The following is a 23,888-nucleotide window of genomic DNA, read 5'->3' on the forward strand; positions in this document are numbered from 1 at the left end:
TTTAGTTTTATGAATACATGTTAAACTTTGAAGATCTGCAATCTGTAGGTTTCACTTAAGATGGTCACGTTTCTAAATTCCATTTACATATAGAATTTAATTCAGTTACATTAAAATGTGGAGATGCTTAAAATCTTCTCAATAATTTTGAATTAGCAGTATTAAATATTTAAATGAGGACTATTATAATATTCTTTACTAATATATTAAAATTAACCAAAGTAGTAATAATAATAGTGACAACAACGATAGGTAGTCACAATAGTTAATGTTTACTTATTGATAATTTACAATGTGCCAGACACTGTGTTAAGCTCTTTATAATGGATTAACTCGTTTATCTTACCTCAAATAAGAGAAGTTCAAAAATGTTAATGTCTTAATTAAAATATCCCTGTTTTTTTCATTGAGACAACTGACCATTAGAAAGATAAATATTTCTCAACTAAAAAAAATAGAATAAAACATATATAATTCTATTATTATGTATGTTTGCTAATTTTTTTTGTTTGTTTGTTTTGGTTTTTTTTTTTGGGTTCGCGGGCCTCTCACTGTTGTGGCCTCTCCCGTTGCGGAGCACAGGCTCCGGACGCGCAGGCTCAGCGGCCATGGCTCACAGGCCCAGCCGCTCCGCGGCATGTGGGATCTTCCCGGACCGGGGCACGAACCCGTGTCCCCTCCATCGGCAGGCGGACTCTCAACCACTGCGCCACCAGGGAAGCCCTGTTTGCTAATTATAAAGTAAATATTATATGGAATAAAGCAAAAACATCTGTAGGACTAGATATGAGGCTTTTATGTTTCTTTTTGGATTTAAATCTACTTAATACTTTACAAGAGTTATGAATTTAATCTAGATTACTTAATAAGCAAACTATTTCTAAGAATCTGGTTTGGATTTAGGAAGTAACATTAATCAAAAAGAAAATTTTACAACAAAGTAGAAAAACACTGTTTATCATACCAATATATAATTGTAGATTATCTCATTGTTCTAGATGTCATTGTAGAAAGTTTGTTTCAGTAAATCATGGTATAACTCTGGCTTTAATCTGTGTTTCAGAAAACTGTGAGAGTAGTGATCAATTTTAAGAAAACGCAGAAGACAATAGTGAGAGTTAGCCCACATGCACCACTTGAAGAACTTGCCCCTGTTATATGCAGCAAATGTGAGTTTGATCCATTACATACACTATTATTGAAGGACTATCAGTCTCAGGAGTCCCTCGACTTGACAAAATCTCTTAATGAGCTGGGACTAAGAGAATTATATGCCATGGATGTCAGCAGAGGTAAGTAGACTTTTCATGTTATTCATTTGGTGCATATATGTGCATGTTTTGTGTTTATGTGTAAGTGTTCTCAAGTTCATAATGGCACGTTAATGGATCCTGTAGTAAAGTCAATACATGTCACTGGGAATAAGAAGAGAAAACTAAATGTAGTAAAATTTAACTTGAGTTCAGTTATTCAAATTGGAATAAAAACACGTCTTTCTTAGCTGTCATCCACATCTTACACCTTTCCATCTACCTATGAATATTTGGGCTGTAATTTAACTTAATTCTTTGTGGTTTTAAGATTTAAACAGAAAATTAAAGTTTACATGTAAAGTCGTTGTTCTAAAGAAGTGTGAATTACAATAGACTCACCATGGATTCGTCTGAGTCTTAATTATCTTTCAAATTTGGGAGTTTCTTGACAAATTTTTTTCTAAGTTCAGCACCCAAAATCAACTGGCTTATAAAATGAATCAGTCTGCTTACAAAAACCTTCTAAATAGGAATAGCTTAGAGTGTAAATCTATAGAAATAATGTATTAAAATTTGGAGATTTTAGATAATGTTGGTTTCTATGATGTCTGATAGGTAAATGAAAGTTTATTCAACACAAATCTGTGTTATTAGTAGAAATAAAAGTTTAGTGAAGAATGATTACTTACATCCGCTGTGTATAGAGAACTTTATCAAACTTTATCCTGAGATTGTGGCTTTAAATAATCCATAAATGACTATTTCAACTCAGTGATGTTTTATACTTGAACAAACATTATCTTTTCAGCCAATTTACCCTCTTTTACCCCCTCCTTCTGTAGCCACTTCTGTTACTGCCTTCAATAAGTCATCTTTCCAAGGTAAGACACATGAATCAGTAGAAACAGATTATAATATGAAATCTCTATTTCTATTGGGTAAATTGAAAACAAGATTATAATATGAAATCTCTATTTCTATTGGGTAAATTGAAAACAAGCTGCTAATTTTACCTGTTTTCTTATCATTACTAATATGTACATTCTGTAAAAGATTTTAATTTAGAAAGTCTTTGGGTTTTATTTCCTGAAAAATAGTTTAAAGCCCCCTACCTTGATTTCTGAATTTAATTTCAGTAATTACATTTCAATAATTGTTTGAAAATTAATATCATCTTAAGAATAACAAAAACATATTCTTGACTCTCAGACAGAAAATGATGTTGCTACGATCTTTATTGTGTACATATACTGATAACTTGGTGGTTCCATGGAAGAGTTTCAGATTATTTCTTTTGAAACAGTTATTCAGAATTATAAGGGTATATTCATCATAGGAAATGTTTGCAACCATTAAATTGTTTGTGAATATTTTGTAATAACATGGAAAGTGCTTATGCTAAAATCAGCTTTTAAAGCTTTTTAAATGTTTAATACAGTATGTTTTAAAAAAAGCTTTTACATGAAATTTCTGAAAAGAAATACAAAAAAAATTTAAGAGTTGATACCTTTAGGTGGTAGGGCTGTGGGTGAATTTTTTTCATCCTCCTTTTCTTTATTTTTTTTAAAGTTTATTTTATTTAAAAAAATTTTTGATTTACAAGGTTGTGTTAGTTTCAGGTGTACAGCAAAGTGAATCAGTTATACATATATCCACTCTTTTTTAGATTCTTTTCCCATATAGGTCATTACAGAGTATTGAGTGTAGTTCCCTGTGCTATACAGTAGGTCTATTTTATATATATCCTTCTTTTCTTTATATTATAGAATTTTTTAATGGAAATGTATTACTTTCATAGAGGAAAACTTTATTAAAAATTAGCCATTAATAATAAAGTCTGGAAATCTGTTTCCCCATTAAAAAAGGATAGGCTCAGATAATTGATTACTATAATAATTACCCCCTACTAAAAAAAAAATAAAGTGTACACAGTATACATTATTGGATTATTGGAATCTTCTTTTTTTACCACTTCCAATTTTTTTTATAACACAATGAGCCTCGCAATTCCAAGAATTAAGCCCACATAAGTAATAGTGTGATTATTTTTAGCGGCTGTCATGAAGACTAGCCTAATCAAAGGAGTTGAAAATTCTTATGTTTGCAAAGTATATACCGGCTAATAATCAGAAGATAGGCATGTTAATTCTGACACTACATTAGCTTTCAAGCTCATTGGCAAACTGATAGGGCAAATGCTTTATTTGTGTGGATCTCACCTTCCACTTCTATAATAATCTAGAGGTAGGAAAAAGTGTCCTCTGGTTCTTCCAGCAACAGCATTCTGTTACTTGTACTTGGCTTTTGCTTCTAACTTTGCCAGTCTCTACATACATAACCGAAAGCAAATTCCATAATCTTGTTGGCCTCAGTTTGAAGGTGTTGAATGCATTGATTTCTAATATCCGCTCCAGCTAAAAGAAAGTATGTGGTTTATGCAGAGTATTAAATGTTGTGAACATAATCTTAAGAGATTGTAACAGGAAAATGTAAAAAAAGCTCCTTTTACAGTGTCAAAATCTACAGGGTCAATCCAAATGTTGTAAATGCTCCTGCCTCCTTTTTTTGTCCGATATTATCAGAAGGCTTAGAACTTTGTGTGCAATTATTTACAGCCTCTCTTTGGGAAATAGGAAACTACAGTATTTGAGTTGCTTTTCTAAGTAAGCTCAACTCCTTGTCTTAGTGTTTAACTCTGACTTGTAGTGATCCCTGAAAGTGAGCTTTAGGTGAAGACTTAGGAGTTAACCAGAGTAGAGGATGCCCAGATGCCTGGAAATTGCTTTACCAAAAATAACTACATGAGTACTCTGGTTATAGTTATTGTACTGCACCACCATGTGAACTTTCTGTTTACTGTTCCAACTAAATTTAATTGTATATCTACATTCAATTAGTGGAGGAGTCTATCTTAAAATGAAATAGTAGCATTTCTTAAAAAAAAAAAGTCAGAGGTATTACACATCATCTTTAAATGGATACTGGATTCAGTTCTACTATTTAATGTCTGTTTTTCTTGGTGCAAGTTATTCAGACTTTCTAGTCACCATCACTAAGGTCTCAGATGTGTAATGAGATAGTACCATCTACTTCCAATTCTTTACATTCCCTAACTTATAAAAAGAAATCAGAATAATAACTTGTGACACCTACCTCACAGGATTGTTCTAAAGAGTGAGTTAGGCTTGTGAAAAAATCTTTAACCACAAAGTGCTGTCCACATGTCTATTACTATTAGTTGTTAGCATTGTCAGCATTGTATAGCATGCGTAGTGCTTATTTAATATTTGAAGCGTCAGATTTATGAAGTTATAATCTGTGAAATATAGTTCTCCTTTAGTGTCTTATTGAGGAAAATTGCATTAATGTATTTATTGGTGTTAACTATGTTTGCTTCCATGGAATAACTCCTACTTTGTCATAATTTATTTAATTTTTTAAACATTTCCTTTAAATAAAAAGACTATACATTTACTCCTAAGAAAGGGCTATGTATTTGAGACTTTACATTGAGCTGTAAGTTCTGCTACAGATATATCCCACAAATGTCAATATATAGTACTTTGTCTCCAGTGTCACTGAAATTATACTGTGGTTTACCATAAAACCCATATGTGTTTCATAGGAGAAATCTTTTCAAAATTTATAAATCCCTACTCCTGTGTGTCTCTCTCTCTTTAAAATTTGCAACTTATCTGTTGAAGAAACCAGGTCATTTGTCTTATGGTGTTTCCCACATTCAGAATTTTGCTGATTGCATCCTGTGGTGCCACTTAACATGTTTCTTTATCCTCTGCTTCCTGTAAATTGATTGTTAAATTTAGAGACTTGATCAGATTTGGGTGAGATATTTTTGGTAAGAATATTTCATGGATGGTATTGTGTATTTCCATTAACAGACCTGTAATAACAAGTTATCTTTTTTTGATGTTAGCCATCAATAATCTTTGCTTATGTCTTTTTTTTTAACTGTAGTTGATTTACAATGTTGTGTTAATATCTGCTGTACAGCAAAGTGATTCAGTTATACGTATACATACATTCTTTTTTATATTCTTTTCCATTATGGTTTATCACAAGATATTAAATATAGTTCCCTGTGCTATACAGTAGGACCTTGTTGTTTATCCATTTTATATATAATAGTTTGCATCTACTGACTCCAAACTCCCAGTCCATCCCTCCCCTTCCCCACCCCCATCTTAGCAACCACAAGTCTGTTCTCTATGTCTGTGAGGCTGCTTCTGTTTCATAGGTGGATTCATTTGTGTCATATTTTAGATTCCACATATAAGTGATATCATATGGTATTTGTCTCTCTCTTCCTCACTTACTTCACTTAGTATTATAATCTCTAGGTCCATCCATGTTGCTGCAAATGGCATTGTTTCATTCTTTTTATGGTCGAGTAGTATTCCATTGTATATATGTACCACATCTTCTTTATCCGTTCATCTGTTGATGGACATTTAAGATGTTTGCATCTTTTGGATATTGTGAATAGTGCTGCTGAGAACATCAGTGCCAATGTCTTGGTTAATTAGGAGTTAGAAAATAAATATAATCTGTTACAAATATTCCTTTAATTATCAGTTGAGATATTTCTAAAAAAGAAGATTTCCCTATGTCAGCTATTTGTCTACCTAGATAGAGTTCATTCAGAAAAGAGAGGATAAAAGTGTGATTCTTTCCCTTAATCAATTTTTAAAACAATGGACAGTGAGAATCAGGTTTTTTTTTTTAAGCATCATTATGAATTCATGAAGTTAAACATATGTGCTATGTTTTAATTTATTGAGATATTCTTATGATGCCCAAATTGTCCTGACTTTGGCCAGGAGAAACCATATCACGTCGGCTCCTGAGATGGTCCCTTTTAGTGGGAAATGGTATTTAGAGACAGTCTGGGCAAGGGTGACTCAGCACTACTGGGTTTGTCATTGTTTTTGGCCCTTTCAGTTGACATTAGGAAACACTTTTTAGAAAATGAAATATTACCTATACAACTTTGAGGTTTGACGTTTGCCATTCTGCTTAAATTGTGGTTTAATTTCGGCACTATTGACATTTTGGGCCAGATAATTCTTTGTTCCGGGGGGCTGTCTTGTGCATTGTAGTTTGTTTAGCAGCATCACTAGCCTGTACCCAGTATATGCCAGTAGCACATTCTCTTCACCCTTCCTCCAGTTGTGACAACCGAAATTGTCCCTAGGTTTTGTTAAACGTCTTTGGCGGGATGTGCGTGTGTGTGCGCGCAAAATCACCACCAGTTCAGAACCACTGTATTAAAGAAGTAAAGTTTTTAAAACATTTAACAGAGTGCTGAGTAATTATAATGAATCATGTTTTGGAGAATTAAATATTTCAGAATAGTTTAGCTCTGAGACAAAATATATAATTCAAAATCAACAAAGGGACAAACTGTATGATAGCAACTTCACATCTCATTTAATTCGAAGTGTCCTTTTTACTTCTGAAATGTTGGTAGTTATGGATAAAACACAGACTCTTGAGTCGCTTCAGTTTCCTCTGCTGTGGAACAGGAACAATAATACTAAATTTGCTGGTTGCTTTGAGAATTAATTAAAATATGAGGTGCTGAGCAGAGTGCATGGTTCATAGTAGAGCATAATTAGTAGCTTTTATCATTAGATAAAGTTATCAAGGGAAAGTAATTGAGGGATAGTTCACCTCGGAGGTGAACATATAACCCCTCAAGCAAAAGTAAGGTGCTTTTCTTCTATTTTAGAGACCTGCCAAATATCACAAAACCTAGACCTTATGAAGGATAAAGAAAATAAAGGGTTTTTCAGCCTTTTTCAACGCAGTAAGAAAAAGCGGGAGCAAGTACGTATTTTCTTATGTAGCATTTTGTAAGATTCTTCTACTCTGTTTTTAAGTGCACGTGCTTTTCGTCTTGGAATTACCTGTAGATTTTGCTTTTTCATTCTTTATTAGACCGCCAGTGCCCCTGCAACTCCTCTAGTAAGTAAGCATCGTTCAGCTTTTACGAGGAGCAATACCATGACCAAACAGTATATTTCAAACACCCTGCCATCGGATGCACCCAAGAAGAGGCGTGCTCCACTGCCTCCAATGCCAGGGTCTCAGAGAGCCCCCCAGGACCTTGCTCACATCCAGGAGAGGCCAGCTTCTTGTGTGGTGAAATCCACAAGTCTGGATGAAACAGAGGAGGTACGTAAATTGGTTTTGTTTTTTATTTTTAGGATGGGGCAGGGGACCATCCATTTTTCCTCTTAACTAACTTGTCCTTTCCCACATAGGCTGCTAACAGTAACAGTTACTAATCTGTAATAAGATGAACAACTAGTTACTAATAACATTGGTACTGTGAAGAGATTCTATATGTAGAGTTCTGCAGTGCACTAAAGAATAAATATGTCAGTTTTAAGTAGCTTTTATATACAAGCAAATAAATCATCCATAAACCTTAAAGCCGTGGTTTATTAAGGCCCAACTGGAGGTTCTTGCATGATGCATGTATTAGGAATGGAAATACTTTTTTTTTTTCTTTTTTTTTTCTGTACGCGGGCCTCTCACTGTTGTGGCCTCTCCCGCTGCGGAGCACAGGCTCCGGACGCGCAGGCTCAGCGGCCATGGCTCATGGGCCCAGCCGCTCCGCGGAATGTGGGATCTTCCCGGACCGGGGCACGAACCTGTGTCCCCTGCATCAGCAGGCGGACTCTCAACCACTGCGCCACCAGGGAAGCCCGAAATACATATTTTTGAACAGTTTTTTTTTTTAAACAGCAACAAATTTTTATGTTGCATTCGTGGGTTTCTAACTAGATATAGTCAGGTCTTGACCAGACTCTGAGATTCTCAGGGGAGAAATCCTTGTGTCTACCTGATACATAAATACTCTATAATAAAAAATAGTCTTTATATAGCATATATTGTAGTTACTATCATATACTTTTATGTTCAAGGCACTGTTCTAGGTGTACCTTTTTCTTAAACATTCTCACTATTGCTCTCTTTAATCCCAAATTTTCCTGCAGCATGCTGTTTTGTAGAAATCCATTTGCGAACAAGTTTTCATGCCTATGAAGTCTGTACATTCCTTGCTTTATTCAGGTGAATTACAAGCGAAGTTTTAAGTAAATGTGATTGAACATGAGACCGTACATTTTGTTGCTTGTGATCAAATGATTTAAGTAACTGTGAGAGCAAATTTTATTTTGAGGTATTTGAGAAACCGAGAAGTTTTCTTGTATCTAGTTGAAGGGTTTTATTTCCCCCTTGGAAGCTTAGTAAATTCAATGCTCAAGTAAATGAACACTTCTCAACCAACTAATAAACATTTCTGTACTTCCTTAACCTTAGAAAAATTTTAACTATAGTTTTTAATTGTAATTGATAAGCTCTCATATGTGTCTTTAGAAAGCAGCAACTGGATTAGATAGAAATGAGCATAAAAAATGTTGGAACTCGGTAGTTATTTGGAAAATCGTCTATTAAACTGTCTTCTTATTTCTGTAAGGGTCTCTTGTCTAATGGTTGTGGTATAAAATCTCACCTTGCCCATCAGGAGGATAGTTATTTTTTCAAATGATAGAATCATTTACTACAGAATTTTCCAGGGTAACTGCTTGGTGGTTGGATTCAGCCTTAAAAAGCATGTGGGAGTGCTGTAGTCAGGCAAGAGGAATCCCGTTGAAAGATGCGGTGAGTGTCAGGGCTGTGGCAAGTCTGGGCATGCGCAAGAAACAGAGCTTGAGCGAGGAGAGAGGCAGGGACCAAATCAGGGTCCCAGAGACCTCATTTTGTGGCCATAACTAGTTTGCATTTCTTCATAGTGAATCATTTAAAAGGTAGCACTTTCAGGATTGTTTTATATTTTTAATTACCATAAAACCGTACTGTAAGAGTATAACTTATCATACTCATGAGTGGTTACCAAAGTCTGTCTTCTTCTTTATATAGAAATACATCTTAGCCCCTGCTCACAAACCTTTATTCCAGATGACTTCATCCAATCTATTCCAGTAAATGTCCTTTGTGTTGGGAGCCTGAAGAGGTCTACGTTGTCTTTCTAACAGTCAGCTTCTTAAAATTCTAGGCCATGCTACTGGTGACCTCGACAAAAGCCATTTCTTTTGATTCCCACTCTCTGCTCTATGACCAGTTGATGCCCCCGTGTTAAGGACTAATTTTTTTTTTTTTTTAGTATGTTGCCTTTGGCAAACTAGACATCTTTATATAATTTTCTAGTTATTTTTTCCTTTGATCTGGACATGTGGATAGTTCTTTGATGTATTATTTAGTAGGACCCTGGAATTATTTGTTTTTCCCTAGTGAAGCTGAAGAACCACTTTTTAAAATTTATTCATTAAAAAAATTCTTAACAAGCTGTGGTTCTGTTTGTGATTGTGTGTTTGTGGGTATGTGTACATGTACATGTGTATGCTCATATGAATTCTTCCCTTCCCGGGCATCCCAGCACTTATTTTCTTAAGTTCTTTGCCATATTTGATGGAATAGATCACCCTTCGGTCTTGATTTTTCTTTCTTCCTTTTTTTTTTTTTTTTTTTGGTGCAGGGGGGGCCTGTGCCATGTGGCATATGGGATCTTAGTTCCCTGACCAGGGATCGAACCTACAGTAGAAGCATGGAGTCTTAACCAGTGGACCACCAGGGAAGTCCTTTCTCTCTTCCTTGGTCCTAATTCTCTTCTTATATCTCAGCTCTCTTCTATTTTTTTTTTTGCCACCACCTCCTTTACCCATTTTCTGAATTTGGAGGTACCTGAATCCACGGTATTAGCCTCTATTTACTCTTTCAGAGAAAACATCTATTCTTTGTTGAGTTTTTTGTTGTAGTGTTTTGAATAGTGTCCCCCCAAAAGATACATCCAAGTCAAGGATCTAGAGATGAGATAATCCTGGACTTAAGTTGGGCTCAAATCCAATGACTGGTGTTGGTATAAGAGGGGAGACATGGGCACAAAGACACAAAGGAGTAGGCCATGTGATGACAGAGACGGAGACTGCAGTAGTGCTGCCACAAGCCAAAGAATGCCAGGAGCCACCAGAAGCTGGAGGAGGCAAGGAAGGATTCTCCCCCAGTGCCTTCTGAGGGCTATGGCCCTGCTGACACCTTGATTTCAGGCTACTAGCTTCCAGAACTATGGTGGAATAAACTTCTGTTGTTTGAAGTTGCCCAGTCATGGCGATTTGTTACAGCAGCCCTATGAAATGAATACGTCAGCTTTGTATTCCAGCCCCAATATTGTTCCCCTTGCAGTTTGAACTCACGTTGCTTATTGACTCATCACTACCTGGAAATCAACGTATTTAAAATCAACCTCACTCTCAGATTGAAAAGCTCAAGATCATCTTTGATGTTCTTTATTTTTCTTTTCACATCCAATTAGTGACCAACCCTTCATTCAGTCTCCCTTCACAATATCTCCTTGTCCCTTTCTTCCATTCCCTCTGCTAAAAACATGCCTCAGGGAAATCCAGGGCCCGGAGGGTAAGGAGAAGGTCAGGACTTAACTTGTCTTGCCCCTTCTTGTCTTCAGAAGACAAAGAATGTGGCAAGCTGCCACATTTATATTTCATAATTGTCACTTCCCAGTTCAGAAACTTTGCATAGCTGGCTGTTATTTTCTAGGCATTCAAGGTCCTCTACCAGCATAACAATTTGGTGGGTATGAAGGGCTGTGCTTTCCTCCCTTCCTCCCTTCCTCCCTTCCTTCCTTTCTCTCTTTCTTCCTTCCTTCCTTCCTTCCTTCCCCCCTTCCTTCCCCCCTCCCTCCCTCTCTCCCTCCCTCCTCCCCTCCCTTTCTCTCTTTATTTCTAGCTGTATTTACATATAATTGACAAATAAAATTGTAAGCTATTTGAAGTACACATTGTGGTAATTTGAAATACATTGTGAAAAAATTCCCACTATCTATTTAATTAACATATCCATCACTTCACATATTATCTTTTTTTTTTGGTAAGAATATTAAAGTTCTACTCTCTTAGCGAATTTCAATTATATAATACAATGTTGTCAACTATAGCCACTATGTTTTACATTAGATCCTCAGACCTTATTCATCTTATAGCTGAAAGTTTGTCCTCTTTTACCAATTGCTATTTCCCCTACCGCCTAGCCCCAGGCCACCTTTTCTACTCTCTGTTTCTATGAGTTTGATTTTTTTAGATTCCACATATAAGTGATACCATGCAGTATTTGCCATTCTTTGTCTGGCTTATTTCATTTAGTGTAATGCCTTCAGGGTCCATCCATGTTGTCACAAAGGGCAGGATTTCCTTCCTTCTCATGGATGAATGATATTCCTCTGTGTGTGAGTGTGTGCACACGTGTGTATCACATATATTTATTTTTTTAACATATCACATCTTCTTTGTCCATTCATCCATACATGGACACTTTGGTTGTTTCTATATCTTGGCTATTGTGAATAATGGTTCAGCAAACATGGGAGTGCAGGTATCTTTTCAGTATCCTATTTTTATTTCCTTTGGATACATACCCAGAAGCGCAATTCCTGGATCATGTGGTAGCTCTATTTTTAATTATTTGATGGACCTCCATACTGTTTTCCATAGTGGCTGCACCAATTTACATCCCCACCAAGAGTGCACAGGGATCCCCTTTTCTCCACATTCTGCCAGCACGAAGCTCTTATATTCTTTTTTTTTCCGTAGCTCTTATATTCTTGATGACAGCCATTCTAACAGGTATGAGGTGGTATCTTAATGTAATTTTGATTTGTGCTTCCCTGATGATTAATGATGTTAAACACCATTTCATGTACCTATTGACCATTTGTAAATCTTCTTTGGAAAAATATTTATTCAGTTCCTCTGCCCATTTTTTAATTGCATTTTTTTTTTTTTTTTGGCTATTGAGTTGTGTGAGTTCTTTATATATTTTGGATATTAGCCCCTTATCAGATGGAGTGATCGTACTTTCTCTGAATTTGTCTCTCTTGTGCCTTTTTATTTTGTTTTAATTTATGTATATGTGCAGATAGTATATTCATATGATATATATTTCTAAAGATAAAAAGGAAAATACAGTGAAAATTCTCCTTTCCTACCCTGCCGCTAGCCAAATTCTTATGCCCAGAGGCAACCACTAACAGTTTCTTGTATATTCTTCCAGACATAATCTGTATATACTCAAGCCAATATTCAACCTACACATGATTTTTTCTCAGATGGTCACATGTTACATGCATTACGTTATACCTCACTTTTTGATACTGAATGATATATTTTTGATATCAGTACATAAAGGGCTTCCCTTTTTAAAAGCTGCACAATAAATATTCCATTGATGGATATAACATGTTATGGGGTGGGTACCCCATCCTCTAAACATAAACATTAAGGTTATTTTATTGTTTAAAGCTTATAGCATGGTTAAATTTCCCCCCTTTTTTTCTTCCAAACCAGAGGGTGGGAATTGTGTTTCACAGAGAAATTCTGTAACATAGTAGGTGTTCAAGAGAATTGATAAGTAAACTTTTAACCACAGCTTTCACACAGTCAGGTATAGTATTGATATATACAATGAGAATGTCTGTCCAATAAAATTTTAGTATTTCATGTGTAGATCTGGTAAATTTTCAGAAGTACTTGGATAACTTAAAAATTGCTTACATTTACTTTTATAGTAATTGGCCCAAGTAATTCTTGGCAATATTCTTCTTAAGCTTTTACAAAAAAGCCAGAATTTTGGCAAGGTTGTATTGAAAGCTTAAGGACTAATAACTAAAAGGTAGTGTGCATTACATAAGGCATATAAATAAAATTGAGCCCCGAATTGAAATTTTTTATAGTGTTAGATGAAAATATTCAGGAAACTCAGCAAAACATAAGTTTATAGATGAATTTTACTTATTTTACTGTTTGCTTCTTTTAAATTTAAAATCAAAGAGTCATTATCACTATAGACATTTTATATCTATTTTAACAATTTCATTTTGAATTTGAAATTTTAAAAAGGCACTATTTTTACTGATTAAAAGTAATGCCAAGCTGGGAAAGAAATTACTGGAAAAAACCACGGCAAAATCATTTCCAAGTCCATGAAGAATTTTGGATATATCTTTATCCTGTAATTTTTATTGTTTAGGTGGTAAGATAAACCACAAGGGTGCGCTGTTTAACAGAACTACCGCATTTTGATTTTTCCAATTTTTTTTTCCCCCAAAGAGTCCTTTGAATAAAGCAGAAAGAAAATATTGGAAATAGTTACATTATATTAGAAATAGCAAATGCTTATCTCTTGTGGGTGAAGTGCCTGAAAACAGAGCTGGAGAGATAAATAACAGTAATGCATAACAAAGTGATTTATAATTAGCACAGTTTTATTCATTTTGAGCTTTTATCTTAATTTTCTTTTAAGTAATCATTGATATTATATTTGCCTTAGGCTTACAGATAAGTCAGTCTATCTGTAGCTTGGAAAAAATATTATCAACCACATCTATTTTATGCTTTTTGGCTGTCTATATTTAATAATTTGCCTCTTTCCTCTAAGGCATTTCTCAATACTGGCAAATTAAGGTATTCGGATAGTGATTTTGGAGCATCAACTGAAAATATTCACATAAAAGGCTGTTGATTTTCTGAGCTAATTTTGGCAACCGATTGTGCAGTTTCCAAAGAGGATTCAGTGATGATCCCAGTTAGTAAGATAATTTATCTTAACCTTTTTGGGGAACATTTCTGCATCTAAACTTCTATCCACCTAAAGAATATATTTTAAAGACTACATAGTTTGCTGTCATTGCTACAGTGTCCTTTGCATGTCCCTGAATCTCCCTGTACTCTTTTCACATGGTTTCAGGTCTCGTGTCATTTTCTTTGTAAAGGTGAAATACATTGTCTTCTATGGAAATGTTCATTTGGAAGAGAAAACTCTCCAATTAGAAAATTTCTGGCAGTTTTTCCTGGTACTCTTTAAGCACTTTGTGAACATGATTCTGCCTGAAGATGTGAAATGCCATTTGCACAACAACATATGTAAGAGCTGGCTCATGCTGTCATTTACATGGAGTAGATCACATGTATTACTGCATAAAATGCATATAGTTATTAACATAAGATTGTCATTTACTTCATACATGACAGAAGTCAGAAATGCCGTGGCATTGACTTAAATTAAAAGTGACTTAGAATTCTGGGATTGAAACTAAGTTCAGAAATGCAGTTTCCGTCCCGTGTCTGCTGACCAAGTATCTGTGAAGAGCACATTAAATGAAATCAGTGGCCAAAGGATGTCCTAGTATTATTGACAAATTAACCTTTTATGCCTATTTTACATTTGAAGAAGAGGAAGAAGAGTTGGACAGAAGCTGTAGGTAATCTTGACCCATTGAATTCACAGAACCTTTTGGAGAATTCTTCATTTTTTCATATTTGGTATGGCTTTGCTGCTTGGTTATGTGAGTACACAACAGTGAATTGTTTTTCCCGGGCTACTAGCATGGCACCTCGTTTTCTTTAGGATATTGGCTTTCGGCTGGGAACACAATAAGGAATGCTCTTGATTGGGCACTTCACTTGGTCTCATTTTGTATTCTGCTGCAAACACTCAAATGTTGAGAAATTGAAATTCTTTGCCATATACTCTTATGCAAGTGAAATTTAATACTTAGAGTGTTAGTTTTTTAACAGCTGATTTGTTTCTTTAAAAATATTTGACATTTTTCATCTTTTACCCAATTTCATCTTTTAATGTTTATCATGCTTTACAAGCAGATAAAATGATAGATTGTTATATGATTTTGAAATGTGCAAGTCTATTTGGTCTTAGCTTCACTTAATGAGTTTAATCTAGTCATTTTATGCAGTCATTAAGGTTGTTGTAATAGAGCATTTATAATTTTTAAGAAATATACCCCTTTTTAGTTTTTTTCTCCAGGTTATCTCATAACATTTGATTTTTTTTTTTTTTACCTCCACTCTCCACTTATATTATATAGAAAGTGGACCACACACATAATTCTCCAATTGCCTAGGAACAGTGGTTGTCATGGCATTTTCAGCTTGATATACGGGATACAGCTGTCTGTACTTCCAAAAATATGACTTGTTTCATTCAGTAGAGAAATGCACCAGCGCAGTATAATATTTAATATTCTTCCTCTTTTAAGGCTTCCCCAGATATAAGACATACTTTCTATTGTGGTTTTCATCAGATTTTCAAAGGGTCATAATCACACAAGAGCAGAAGTAATGACTAATGCTTATATATCACTTACTAATATTTCAGACAAGGCTCAACCACGTTGCTCGTTTAATGCTCACGGAAATCCTCTGAACAATTACTGTTTAGGTTTCTGCCCGCTTTACCTCTGACCTAAATGTAAAGAGCTATGCTCATTATAAAGTTGCTAAATTTTAAAGAACAGTACTATTCAAAGAACAATAGGTCATTTGTGGAATTTGTGTGGATTTATCTTCCTTATCTAGCTTTCCTCTCTGAAATACGTATACTGAGTTAATAAAATATCATTGAAAATAATCAGTGTTAGGGTTTTCCTTTACAAGTTCTCATAGTACGAATTTTACTTAGCCTTTCTACCACTGTGACATTTGGGACCTCATGGTTTCAAAGACATGCCTTTCTCTGGTAACCAGCATGTTAACAGAGGTCAGGGTGGAAAGAAGCTGGCCCCTTTCCTGGAGCCACAGTGATAAAATGGTGAGGTCACTTGGATAATGCCTGCCATACAGCCTTCACTCTTTCTGGGATGAACTGAGTTGGCCCCAGCTTGTTCCCTTGATTTCTCCTTTACTCTCATTGAGGCCCTAAATCAGTTACCTATAGATGTTGAGTATTCTCCTGCCCTGCTCCTAGACACCCCTCTGTTTGATCACTATGACTGCAGAGAACCATGGTTACGTGGGCTTCTCATTGCGGTGCCTTGTCTTTGTTGCAGAGCATGGGCTCTAGGCATGCAGGCTTCACTAGTTGTGGCGCACGGGCTCTAGAGAGCAGGCTCAGTAGTTGTGGTGCACAGGCTTAGTTGCTCTGCGGCATGTGGGATCTTCCCGGACCAGGGCTTGAACCCATGTCCCCTGCATTGGCAGTCAGATTCTTAACCACTGTGCCACCAGGGAAACCCACCACCATCCTCTTTTTTTTTTTTTTAAAGATGATGTTGGGGGTAGGAGTTTATTAATTAATTTATTTTTGCTGTGTTGGGTGTTCGTTTCTGTGTGAGGGCTTTCTCTAGTTGTGGCAAGTGGGGGCCACTCTTCATCGCTGTGCGCGGGCCTCTCACTATCACAGCCTCTCTTGTTGCGGAGCACAGGATCCAGATGCACAGGCTCAGTAGTTGTGGCTCACGGGCCTAGTTGCTTTGTGGCATGTGGGATCCTCCCAGACCAGGGCTCGAACCCGTGTCCCCTGCATTAGCAGTCAGATTCTCAACCACTGCGCCACCAGGGAAGCCCCACCATCCTCTTTTTAACTTGATTCTGAACTCTGCTTTTTCCTGGTTCATTTTGTCTTTTTTCATTCAAGATATACTACTCAGGCCCTCATCTTTGGGCATTTAAAAAATGTTATAAGGGATTGCCACTAATAAGACTTGGTTACACGGTTTCTCAAAGTATTGGAGGGTTGATGAAATGAAAGCAGATTGCCTCAGGGAGAGAATGTAAAACGCTTGCAAAGATAGGTGTAACAAAGGTTGTAAAATTCGTGTTTTGGTTTTATTCTGATATGCGTGGAGAAGGGCTGGAAAGAATGATATTGTGGCAGAAGAAACCCTAGTCTGGTTTGAGAGAGAGTCTTGGATCTGTAATACGCCTATTCTTCTTTGCTTTTGGTCATCTTTTGTCTTCTTCATCTTCTACCTTGAAGAACAAGCCATTGAACTTCTTTATGGTTTGGGTTTCTCCTCTGTAGAATAACGTTTTGTAATTAAATTTCCAGAACTCTTTTCAACTCTGGTGTTATAAAATCTTTTTTAATAAAAGTTGTTGTTGTCATTTAAAATTGGCCTTTAACAGGTGAAAGTGCTCTGCTGCAGGGACCTTTGGTTTGATCAGTGTTACTAGACAGTGGTATCTAGTCTTGGTATTACTCCTCTAAAGATTTTTGAACCCTAAAGAACAATAGCAAAATGAAACATTGACTAACTGAGATCTTTCTTCCTGAACTCCTAACTGTAACACCAAAGTCAGTACAAGTGTTTTGGGCATCACTTAGAAGATGTTGAAGACAGAAAATTTGAGGAAGATATGCTCAGGTTAATGAGTTTGTTAACCAGAGAATACAGATGTTATCATTGACTAATCGTGAGTTTAAAACTAGATGATTTTGAGAGAAACCTAGAGGCAAGTGCAGCCACTCAGAATCCTCTGAAGAGATTTAATTTTTTGTTAGTAATTCAAAAAGTCGCAAGTGAAGAGTGGTGGTGGTTATTTAGATACCTGTAAGTGAATCCAGCTCTAATCTCATTGCTTCCTCTCGTAGAATTTATTTCAGCAGATTGATAAACACCCTGAAAATTGGCAGAACAGTTGCCTGCTTACATAGTGTGGATTTAAGAGCTCCAGGCTCTGATACTGCTGCCCTATTTCTTCTTTCTCTAATTACAATCATCTAACCCCTACTTCTTACACCCCTTCACTGATGACTTTTTAAAGTCTAAGTTGACCTAAGCAAGACTTTCAGTGCTATAAATGAAGGATGTTAAAACAGGTTTATAGACAGAATAAGAAAATAGAATATATAAGTCCTAGATCTTTAGGAGTCTGGAGGAAGTGCTGTCCAAGGGGCAAAATGGTGTAGAACAAGGAGATTCAAGGCAGCAAAATAAACTTGCTCTGGACCCACCAAAAGATAACATGTTGCGTGAAAAAAACATTAAAAAGAAAGAAAGAAACTGGCATGTATGCTTTCATCCAATACAAGTCACAACACGTGCATTTGTGTGTGTGTGTGTGTGTGTGTGTATACAGGTATAAGGTAAAAGGCTGGACACCAAAACTTCTATGAGGTGACCTGTATTAGCTGAGATTTACAGTAATTTTTCTTTTCTTTTTTTCCTCATCATTGTATGCACTGTTTGCATCTCATAGGAGATTGTGCTAATTTTATGATCAAATTAATAATAAAACTGATTTCACTGTAGTAAGAAAAACTTACCTTCAGAGCTTTGCCTATTTTGAAATTCAGTAGAATATCTTATACTTCTATATTACATTCACTATGGTATAATAATTATATGTTTTGACATTTAAGGAAATTGATTTGTTGTTTAAGTTATAAAATTATTTTAGAATTCTTCTATCAAGAGTTAAGAGTTAAAGCTTGACCTTTAGTTATGTGAAAAAGTTCAGTCATTAGGATACTAATGACTAATTCATAGTAAATTAGGAAACCCTAATGTCAATTATAAGGTATTTTATAATATTTTATAGCATTTATTGAGAATGTCTGCATTGGAGAAAGATAATGGGAGTCTGTCCCTTAAAAAGAAAAGAATATTATATGAGTTTTAAGACAATTTTATGAAATCGCTTAAGCTCTCTTTAACCCAACTCCTCCTCACACGGGAAATCGTATTATAAACAAACTAGAATCCAAAAGCTTCTAATAGAAACATTTAACAGGACTTCCCTGGTGGTGCAGTGGTTAAGAATCCGCCAGCCAATGCAGGGGACATGGGTTTGATCCCTAGTCCGGGAAGATCCCGCAGAGCAGCTAAGCCTGTGGGCCAAACCTACTGAGTCTGTGCTCTAGAGCCTGGGAGCCACAACTACTGAGCCCGAGTGCCAGAACTACTGAAGCCTGCGCTCCTAGAGCCCACGCTCCACAACAAGAGAAGCCACCGCAATAAGCCCACACACCGCAACAAAGAATAGCCCCTGCTCACCACTAGAGAAAGCCTGCCTGCAGCAACAAAGACCCAACGCAGCCAAAACAAAAATAGAAACATTTAACGATGTCATTGATTGAAGTTGGGCCACTGTATTTCCATCCTTTGATTCAATCTTCTTTTTATTATTTTCCTATTTGTATTCTTCACTCTTAATCAGAATATATTGATTTCAGTGACCCACATCTTATAATTCAACTGTGATTAATAAGGGATCTAATGACAAGTACAGAGCTAGTACTAAGTAAATCTATTGAATACCATTCAATTCTATGTTCTTCAGCTAAATTTAGTTCCATTTTGAACCAGTGAATTCTGATCTGGATGTGAATTATGAAGGATTAACTATCTGGCATGGCTTTCAACTTGACCTTGCCATTTTCATTAGTGAATTCTGTTTCTATGTGCAGTATTTTTCTTTTCACAGACTGTAAAATTCAGTGATGTACATTCCTGTTAGAGGTGCAGTTTTTGCTGAAGGTAGGCAGACTTAGTGACTCTAACTAAAGTAAATAATTGAATAGCTCTAATTATTAACCAAAGTGCTTTTCCCATAGTAAGAAGAAACCTGTCTGTTTTCTTGTGTTGTAAATCCTTTGGACTTAAATATAATTTGATATCAACTCCTTTTAAAAATTTTCAGTCATAATTTGACCAAAGGAAATGTACCTTGGCTAGGTGGTAAAAGCTAAAGACAGTTCTAAGCATTTCTTTCGTTTTAATTGTTCACATTAAATGTATGAAATATTTCAGATTTATATACTATAATTCACTTCCCTGTACCCCTCACTAAGAATTAACAAACTGGTGTTAAATATTTAGCTTTTATTAAACTCCTTTAAGGTATGGTGAAGCTGCCTGAGGTGACTTAAAGGTGGAGTTTTACACACAGTGGATTTAGCTTGTGCAGTGGTCTAAGCACAAGTTCCTAAGTTGTTTAAGGTTGATTATAACTGAGACTCACCCTAACAGGACTCCCACCACTGCCATCACTAATGAAAGTACAGTCTTAGAATAAGTACCTCTTTTTTTTTTTTTTTTTTTTGTGGTACGCGGGCCTCTCACTGTTGTGGCCTCTCCCGTTGCGGAGCACAGGCTCCGGACGCGCAGGCTCAGCGGCCATGGCTCACAGGCCCAGCCGCTCTGCGGCATGTGGGATCTTCCCGGACCGGGGCACAAACCCGTGTCCCCTGCATCGACAAGTGGACTCTCAACCACTGCGCCACCAGGGAAGCCCTAAGTACCTCCTTTTATCCACACTTTTTACTCTAACCTCTACACTACTACTATCATTTGCTTATTTTTTTACACTTTCACATACTTGAAAATAGACAAATTTCATGTAATAACATTAGCTACTACTTATGGAGCATGTACTGTATACTAGGTGCAGCACTAAGTGCCTGACACAGGTCATTTCACGTGAGCACCCAGCCCCCAGGAAGCAGGTACTGTTTTCCCAGTTTGTGGAGAAGGAGGCAGAAGGTTGCAGGGACAGTAAATGCCACGTTCCCCATTCAAGCCCTGGCATCGACTCCAAAGCTCATGTGTTTGGTAACCATTACACTGGCTGCCTTCCAACTTGCAAACCCTCTGTAAGCTTCTCGCCAATTAGACAAAGTCACACTCAAAATCCTGGGTAGCTCAATCCTGAGAAATGCAAGAGTAGAGCTATTGGGAGCCTATTAAGGAGCATATTCCTGAAGTGCACAGAACAAAACGGGGCTTCAGAATGCGTGGTGGCCTTCCTTGCCCTTCTTTCTTTCAACATTTTATATGGGAGCTCATGACGTGTTTACTTAAATAACTGCAGTAGTTTAGTACGTCTACTTCTTAGCAAGCTTGTGTGCTGGATCCGTATATTCTACACATATCCCACGGTACACGCCAGTTTTCTTGGCTACAATCTATTTAGGAACACCTAGATCTTCTACCTCAAATGCCCCTTCTTTCTTGCAGGCTTTTACCCAAGAGAAGGATGTTTTCCGTAGACATAGGATCCTGGGGTTCTTCCATTTTAGTCTTATTAGCAATGTTTTAGTTAACACAAAATAACTCCCAAGTTTGATTTTCTTTTGGCTGCTGCTTAGCTGATTGAAATTCTTTTCTAAGTTGTTAAATTTACATTTTTGTCACCAAGCTAGTAAGCTCTTACCATTGATTATAGCATTGAATCTAGTGATGCAGGTAACATAAGTTGACCTGGTCACATGCAGTGACAATCATGTTCTCTTCAAAGGTCTTCGTTCTCAGTCCCTATGATCCAGTTGCTGGTCTGGAAACATAAGTCCATTTGCTTTCATGACATGCCCGTACAATAGAGGAAGGGGGTAAATCTTACGGAATAAGGTTATAAAGCATGTGCTCCCCCGAGACGTTCATGGCTTTGCCCATCTAACGTGCATTCCCTCAACTGTCTTCACAAATGCTATTAGAACTGTTTTAGCATTTGTAACACTGAAATATGTGTATTTGGACAAATTTTAAATTCTTTATCCATAGAAATATAAATATCCTGTACAAAAAAAAAGTTAGCTTATTTTAAGACCTCTAGGGTGATAAATGAAATATATGAGTTTAATTTTATTCTGTCTTTGAGTTATTAGGTCCATATAAATTTGTGAGCCTCTGTATATACATTCCTCCCTTTTTTTATCTCTGTGCTATTTGCTTTACTATATTATAACCAGAATTTAAGAGCTCTAACTCCTAAACAGATACTACTGTCTGAGAAATTCATGTTGTGACTGCTTTTATCAGGTAACAGACCAATAACTGACAGTGGCTGGGAACCTGACCTAAAGGGGAACACGGGTTGTTATCAGACTACATGAAAGCAATCGGTCCAAACATAAGAAACACGTTTTCAGCGTGGAATTAGAAGGAAAATCAAATGCTGCCATGACTTCATGCATTCACCAATTACTTAATGTTCACCTACTGATGAAACTAGGTCTGTGATAGGAATGAGGCATGCTTGAATAGGGCTTGACAGAAGTAAACTCATCAAGAAATAAAATGACGTGTTCTACTGCTTTTGATGTTTTAGATCAATATTTTAAAAAATGAAGTGTCATATTGTTTTAGGAGAATGTTTGGCCGTCTCCCTAACAATCCCTAAATTTCTTACTTTTATAAGACAGCAAGTGAAGGTTTCCGAACACAGAGACATATCATCAATAAGAAGATTTTAATTTAAACTTTATGTCCTATTCAAAACGATATTTAAATATTGCTGGTCTATCACTACGTTTCTTTCTCAGCTCTTTGTCACCGAGGGCCCTTCTCCTAATTATTTCAGAGGTCCAAGCAGCAGTTGAGGGCCCACCCACGGGGTTGGGGTGGGGGTGACCCTCTGATTTAATCAAAATTGGCTTCAGTGACTCTGAATCAAAATCTGGGTTTGGGTGGCAGGCTTTGACTCTTTTCATGCTGGATTATGGAGACGTCTGAAGAGTTCTGTAGGAGGACCAGGGCAATGAGAGGAGAGGAGATTGATGGCTGCAGCTGTTTACCAACTGGTAATGGAAGAAGTTTAATGTTCTGATTACCGATAAGGTCAGCCTGGTGCCACCCTGTCTGACCCCCTTGTTAACATGAGTTAACTTTAGTGAGAGGTGTGTTCCACCAAGTGCCTGCCATATGGACCTGACTCTGCTGCTGCCCGTGCGAGATGAGCTGCCTTCCGCTTTTGTCCCTAACAGGACTGGCAGTGATGACAGCTAACTCAACCTTTTCTCTGTGAGAGCAGGCTTCCTTTCTTCTCTGGCAGAAATATCATAACATTACAAAATAGTAACTTTGCTAACTTTTTTGTGGTATATAGCAAGACATAATGACTGATAAACATCTTAAGAACCAGGCCACTTCCCTTAGTTGTACTTAACATTGTCTCTTAAGATTGGAATGGCCCAAGCTTTACATACTCTCCTAGTCCAAGTTTATCAAGGCCTTTTATTTGCAAATGAGGAAGGCGGTATTTGGTTCATTTCTTTCATTCACTCAACACGAATCTATTGAGAAACTTCTGTGAGACAGACTTTGTTCTGGAGACACGGAAGTGAGCAAAATAGGAGGAAAAAATATCCTTGCCCTTAGAGTCAAACCTGGTGGAAGCAACAATAAACAAGGTAAAGAGGCCAACTCGGTGGTATGTTAGAGAGTGATTAAATGCTGATCATACGATCAAGCTGGGAAGACGGATAGGAATTGTTGAGGCAGCGGGGGCGGGGCGGGGGGGAAGTCAAGGAGGAGCTCACTGAAAAGGTGACATTTGAGAAACGACCTGAAGAAGATGATGGGGTAAGACATTAAGTTATCAGAAGAGCATTCCAGGGACAGGGACAGCAGGGGCAACCACTCTGAGGTGGGGACACTCCTGGCACATTTGAGGAGCAGTGTGAAGGCCAGTGTGGCTCACTCTGCTCCACACCTGGAGAAGGAGGTGGTCAGAGAGATCTAGGGGCCAGGTCGCCAATGGCCTTAGAACTCATTTCAAGGACTTTAGCTTTTCTGTACCAATTGGGGAATTCTTAGTGGGTATTGAACAAAGTGCCTTCACCTGATTTTTGTTTTAACAGGATCCTTTGCTGCTGTATTGAGGAAGGACTCTAGGGAAGCAATGTGGAAGAAGCAATCCAATTAGAAGGTTCTTAGTAATGGCTCACTCTGGTAGCAGTTGAGCTGGATGAGCCAATAGGATGGACTTGATATGGAGTGTGAGAGAGAAGGGACATGGGAGGGTG

The 23,888-nt window shown here is 36.9% G+C and overlaps 1 protein-coding gene across 6 annotated transcripts in view; it reads left to right on the plus strand.

The window, feature by feature from the left end:
• Positions 1 to 23,888, plus strand: part of COBLL1 (cordon-bleu WH2 repeat protein like 1) — a 160,704-nt gene that overhangs the window by 112,038 nt on the left and 24,778 nt on the right. For 5 of the 6 annotated variants that reach the window (XM_060152751.1, XM_060152750.1, XM_060152752.1 and 2 more), the window contains exons 4-7: positions 1,064 to 1,292; positions 2,096 to 2,134; positions 7,003 to 7,100; positions 7,212 to 7,448. In XM_060152751.1, coding sequence (XP_060008734.1) covers positions 1,064 to 1,292; positions 2,096 to 2,134; positions 7,003 to 7,100; positions 7,212 to 7,448 — 603 coding nt within the window. The remainder of the gene's footprint in view (positions 1 to 1,063; positions 1,293 to 2,095; positions 2,135 to 7,002; positions 7,101 to 7,211; positions 7,449 to 23,888) is intronic. The other variant, XM_060152755.1, reaches the window with a different exon arrangement.

Source organism: Lagenorhynchus albirostris, chromosome 6, assembly GCF_949774975.1.
Source record: "Lagenorhynchus albirostris chromosome 6, mLagAlb1.1, whole genome shotgun sequence".
Lineage (NCBI taxonomy): Eukaryota > Metazoa > Chordata > Mammalia > Artiodactyla > Delphinidae > Lagenorhynchus > Lagenorhynchus albirostris.